At 50.1% G+C, this 5856-nt stretch overlaps 1 protein-coding gene across 1 annotated transcript; it reads right to left on the bottom strand.

Moving 5' to 3' along the window:
• Positions 1–471: 471 nt before the first annotated feature.
• LOC129352957 (uncharacterized) lies at positions 472–2673 on the bottom strand. Its single transcript, XM_055022172.1, has 3 exons — positions 2380–2673; positions 2217–2300; positions 472–2079 (listed from the first exon to the last, which is right to left on the bottom strand). Exons 1-3 carry the CDS (start codon positions 2671–2673, stop codon positions 1186–1188), a joined length of 1272 nt encoding a protein of 423 aa, XP_054878147.1. The 3' UTR covers positions 472–1185.
• Positions 2674–5856: the final 3183 nt, after the last annotated feature.

Below are 5856 nucleotides of genomic sequence, written 5' to 3' on the forward strand. Positions count from 1 at the left end.
ATGAAAGAAAGACTAAAGATCCAGACACTAAAAACTCTTGAATTGTTGCTTGCAATCCTCCTGTCTTAAGCATCCAACTGGCCACCTTAGCAGGTAGCCTGACAAATTTACTAGGTGGTATCAAAATTTTGGGGACAAGGGATAATATTCTCTGCAACAAAAATTTAACCACTAAGTTTAATGGATATTTATTCAAAAAATTTAGCTTCAATGTAGTTTTAATCTATGCAACAACATTAAAATGACAAAGACTAGCATTAGATAACATAAATATTGCTGCAATCCCAAGCTGCATTTCCATTGACATTATCACGAGAATTAGAATTTCGAAAATGCATTTTGTTTAATGGAAACAAGCCAACTTTGGAAGAAATTTATGTTTTTGGATAAAATGTTTTTGCATAAGGATGTGGTTGTCATGGTGTCTCTAAGGTTTCGAACCCACATGCAAGGACACAATCAGGTAAGCGGTTAATGAACAATGATGATTTATTGAGTTTGAGGGAAAAGGAAAGAGGGATGGTTTCTGGAACGGGTCACCGGTTCGTCAGACTGTCAATGAGATGGTTCGGGTTAGTTAGCGGGTAGGAGAGACTCTCCGGGATAAACAGATTGGATCTTACTTTGGAGGGTGTGAGTATGACGGCTGGCAGAGCACTGGAGAACTGGGCTGGTGGGAGGCCGGACAGGCAGAGCGATCAGAACGAGATTCGTCAAGGCCCAGGCCAAGGCACCTCCAGGTGGATCCAAGCTCGGTCAGGGAGTCCTGCTTTCCTGGAGAGGCGTCCGAGGCGACCGAGTAAATCTGGAGGCTAAGGGTTCCGGGGCAGACGGCCCACTCAGGGAATCAACAGGGAGACGGCGGGTTCACCTAATGTGAGAAAAAAACAGAGGTTAAATCGACGTAGATCTCGGGGGGCCTATCATGTAACGATCGTTACCGAGGTAAACAAAACACTCAGGCGGAGAGGAGTCGTTCCGCCGCTCCTATAAAACACCCAGGCTGAGCCCTCCGAACAAGCTGCAGGTGTGTCGACGGGGTTGACATGGCACAACTCCAGGGGCTCTGCATCCTAGCGGCACCTGGTGGATGCCATGAGAAGCAGCAGGTGCTCCAGGGAGACACAACAAAAAAAAGGAAAAACTAAAAGAAACAAAAACACAGACCCTGACAGTACCCCCCCCTCAATGGACGCCACCCGGCGGCCGAGCAGAAGAGGAGGGCTGGGAGTCCCAAAAGTCTCTAATGAGGGAGGGATCCAAAATAAACGATCCAGGCACCCAGGAGCGTTCCTCTGGACCATAACCCTCCCAGTCAACGAGGTACTGGAAACCCCGACCCCGCCGCCGGGAGGCGACGACCCGGCGGACGGAGAAGGCCGGATGGCCATCGACGATACGGGCGGGAGGAGGGGGTTCGGCCGGAGGGCAAAGGTCACTAGAAAGGACAGGCTTAATCTGGGACACATGAAAGGTTGGGTGAATGCGCAGGGACGGAGGAAGACGAAGACGTACGGCAGATGGGCTGATAACTGACGACACCTCGAAAGGGCCTATGAACTTGGGAGACAACTTTTTGGACATCGCCTTGAGGGGGATGTCGCGTGTAGACAACCACACCTTTTGACCTATGGTGTAATTAGGAGCAGGAGTCCTCCTGCGGTCCGCCAGGCGTTTATTGCGTGCAGTGGTGTTGGTGAGCGCATCTATGGTGTCTTTCCAGATCTTTCGACTTTTACGAATGTGGTGTTGAACAGAGGTAACAGAGATTGTCGTTTCATCAGAGGGCAGGAGTGGTGGCTGGTAACCCAGCACTATTTCAAAAGGAGAAAGACCTGTGGCTGCAGAGATGTGACTGTTGTGCGCATACTCAACCCAGGGAAGGTACTGGGCCCAGTCGTCAGGATTGGTGGAGGTCAGGCACCGCAGGGTAGCTTCTAGTTCTTGATTCATGCGCTCTGTCTGTCCGTTGGTTTGAGGATGGTAACCAGAAGTGAGCATCACCTTGGCCTCCAAGGCAGAACAGAATTGGCGCCAAACCTGAGAGACAAACTGGGGACCACGATCTGAGAGGATCTCCTGAGGAATGCCATGGAGTTTAAACACATGTTTAATCAGAAGCATGGCAGTCTGGGTGGCAGTAGGCAATCTACGGAGAGGAACAAGATGACAAGCCTTGGAGAAGCGATCGACGATGGTGAGAATGGTAGTCATACCTTTAGAGGTAGGTAGTCCAGTGACAAAGTCGACCGCGATGTGGGACCAGGGTCGTCGGGGTATGGGTAGTGGCTGAAGGAGGCCTGCAGGATGATGGTTCGACGACTTATTGCGGGAGCAGACCACACAGGCCGAGACGTACTCCTTCACGTCCTTGTGTACCGATTCCCACCAGAACCTCCGATTTATTAGCCCAATGGTGCGACTGATGCCAGGGTGGCCAGAAAACTTTGAAGCGTGTATCCACTGGAGGAAACGGGATCGAACCGATAAGGGTACGTACATTTTACCTGATGGACAGTGTTCAGGGGCAGGTTCCTTTTGCTGTGCTTGGCGAATAAGGTCCTCGATCCCAGGTGACCACTCCCACTGTGCAGGTGGGGGGAAGGATAGGAGCCGGATCTTCTTCAGAGTCATCTGAGGAATAAACTCGAGAGAGCGCATCAGGCTTGACATTCTTGGAGCCTGGGCGATATGAAATAGACAGGTTAAAGCGAGAAAAAAATAAAGACCAACGCGACTGGCGTGGGTTGGACCTCCTAGCGGATTGGAGATAGGATAAGTTTTTGTGATCTGTCCAAACCAGAATGGGTTGTTCAGCTCCCTCAAGCCAATGTCGCCATTCTTCCAAGGCTAACTTGATCGCCAGGAGCTCTCTGTCCCCAACGTTGTAATTTCTTTCCGCCGGTGAGAGTCTGCGGGAGAAAAGGCACAGGGATGAAGCTTATGGTCATGGTCGGTGGTCTGGGAGAGGACAGCTCCGACCCCTGTGTCGGAGGCATCAACTTCCACCACAAACTGCTTCTTGGGATCGGGCTGGACGAGTATGGGTGCATGAGCAAACCGGGACTTGAGTTCCGCGAAGGCAGCCTCTGCTTGAGGGGTCCAGGCAAATACCCTCTTGGTGGAGGTCAGAGCCGTTAGGGGAGATGCAGTTTGGCTATAGTTGCGTATGAATCTTCGATAGAAGTTAGCGAACCCCAAGAATCGTTGTAGTTGTTTACGGGTCTCAGGCTTGGGCCAGTCCAGTACTGCTTTTATCTTGTCCTCTGACGCTCTTACCTGTCCGCCCTCCAGTACGTATCCCAGGAAAGTTACTGATCGACGGTGAAACTCACATTTTTCGGCTTTTACGTATAGTTTGTTTTCAAGCAACCGCTGGAGAACCAAGCGGACGTGTCTTCTGTGTTCAACGAGGGACTTGGAGTAGATCAGAATGTCGTCTAGGTAGACAAACACAAAAACGTTAATGAAATCTCTGAGGACATCGTTCACAAGTGCCTGAAAAAAGGCAGGGGCATTAGAGAGACCAAAAGGCATCACCAAATACTCATAGTGCCCCATAGGAGTCTTAAATGCCGTTTTCCACTCATCACCTTCTCTAATACGGAGAAGATGATAAGCGTTTCTGAGGTCTAGCTTCGTGAAAATGGTTGCGTCTTGCACAGGCTCGAAAGCTGAGGACAACAGTGGTAATGGATATTTGTTCTTTATTGTGATTTGATTTAGTCCCCTGTAATCTATGCAGGGCCGTAGGGACCCATCTTTTTTTCCCACAAAAAAAAACCCTGCACCTAATGGGGAAGAGGACGTGCGGATTATGCCGGCAGCGAGAGATTTGTTTATGTAGTCCTCCATTGTCTGTCGCTCACTTCTGGAAATGTTGTATAACCTGCTGTTGGGTAATGGAGCTCCTGGCAAAAGGTCAATGCTGCAGTCATACGGCCTGTGGGGTGGTAGAGATAACGCCTCGTCTTTGCTGAAAACCGTAGATAAATCATGGTACTCACTGGGAATGGAGGATATGTCAGGTGGATCGACCTCTGCCTGTTCAGTCAGGGAGGTCCTGCCCGGAACGGCGGAGAGAAGACAGGTGGAATGACACCTTGTGGACCAGGACTCGATCTTGGCTTCAGCCCAATTGATATGAGGGTTGTGTGCGTGTAACCAGTCGAATCCCAGAACTAAGGAGGAACTGGTAGCAGGGAAAACAAAAAATGCAATCTCTTCGGTGTGATTACCTGAGATCAATAGGCGTATGGACTTCGTACGGTGGGTGATTTGTGGTAGGTTCCCTCCGTCCAGGGCTGAAACACGGAGAGGGGTAGGCAGAGGTTCAACCTTGATGCCCAGTTGCTGGACTATTTCTGAGTTTATGAGGTTTTGTTCGCATCCCGAGTCAATGAGTGCTGACAGGGGAAAAGATTCGTTATTGCTAAGGAGGGTGACTGGAATGATGAGACGGGATTTAGTTGACTGTGATGATAACGCCGACAGTTCCCCCGTCTTTACTGCCGGACCTGCGGGTTTAAACGAATGGGACAGTTAGCGATAACATGGTTAGGCTCACCACAGTAGAGACAGAGCCGGGAACGCATCCGCTTCTGGCGTTCCTCTGGGGTTAGGCGTGTGTGTCCCAGTTGCATAGGTTCAGGTTCAGGGGCAGAGGTAGGGGAATCCTGAACTTCGGACCGGTTACTGTGTTGGGAAACACCTGGGGAAAAAACCCGGCTGGACCGCTCCCTCGCCCTGGAGCGGATTCGGTTATCCAATTTTATGGTTAGGTTGATGAATTCGTCTAGAGTCTCAGGTTCATCTAGAGTTGCCAGTTCATCTTTAATTCGCTCATTTAACGCATGGAAAAATGCACTTTTAAGTGCAGGGGCATTCCAACCAGAAGCTGCGGCTTTGATTCTGAAATCAATGGCAAAATCAGCCACACTCCTCTGGCCCTGCTTCAAACCATGCAAATCACGGGAGGCTGAAGTCTTTTCAGTCTCCTGACAAAAAACTTGTTTAAACTCCCTTAGGAACTCAGGAAACGTACATCCATAATTCAAGGCGGATGTAAACCTGGCTTCGGCCCACTCTAGTGCTCGACCCGTCAACAGGGATAACATGTACGATATCTTTGAATCATCATGGGGAAAGCTCTGCGGTGAATGATTAAAGATTATATTACACTGGAGAATGAAACCTTTTACCTTCTTAATGTCTCCTGAAAATTTATCTGGTGCAGATGGACGGACATCCGAAAACATGGAGCGGTTCGGCGGATCAGGAGCCGCAGAGGGAGTGGAAGAAACGCTAGGTACCTGCTGGACTGGGTTCTGTAGGAAATTTGAAAGTTCTGTTAGCCGACGATTTGTTTCTGCTTGGCGGCTTCCCAGCTCTCTTAAAGCGGAGTCGTGGGACTGAATCAGGGCATGTTGTTCGGATAGAGCCCTTCTGATTGTGTCCGCTGAGGTTGTGGTCTGGCCTGAGTGTTCTGTCATGGTGTCTCTAAGGTTTCGAACCCACATGCAAGGACACAATCAGGTAAGCGGTTAATGAACAATGATGATTTATTGAGTTTGAGGGAAAAGGAAAGAGGGATGGTTTCTGGAACGGGTCACCGGTTCGTCAGACTGTCAATGAGATGGTTCGGGTTAGTTAGCGGGTAGGAGAGACTCTCCGGGATAAACAGATTGGATCTTACTTTGGAGGGTGTGAGTATGACGGCTGGCAGAGCACTGGAGAACTGGGCTGGTGGGAGGCCGGACAGGCAGAGCGATCAGAACGAGATTCGTCAAGGCCCAGGCCAAGGCACCTCCAGGTGGATCCAAGCTCGGTCAGGGAGTCCTGCTTTCCTGGAGAGGC

This window comes from Poeciliopsis prolifica, unplaced genomic scaffold (assembly GCF_027474105.1).
Source record: "Poeciliopsis prolifica strain line A6 unplaced genomic scaffold, Auburn_PproV2 SCAFFOLD003, whole genome shotgun sequence".
In the NCBI taxonomy this organism is placed as follows: domain Eukaryota; kingdom Metazoa; phylum Chordata; class Actinopteri; order Cyprinodontiformes; family Poeciliidae; genus Poeciliopsis; species Poeciliopsis prolifica.

Excerpts from the sequence above, each read along its gene's own strand:
- LOC129352957 (XM_055022172.1), bottom strand. The coding sequence starts at position 2,673 with ATGTCAAGCCTGATGCGCTCTCTCGAGTTTATTCCTCAGATGACTCTG. Across the intron at positions 2,301-2,379 it reads GGAGGTTCTGGTGGGAATCG|GCCTCCTTCAGCCACTACCC; the intron begins GTACACAAGGAC and ends ATCATCCTGCAG. Across the intron at positions 2,080-2,216 it reads TGGACTACCTACCTCTAAAG|GAGATCCTCTCAGATCGTGG; the intron begins GTATGACTACCA and ends GGCATTCCTCAG.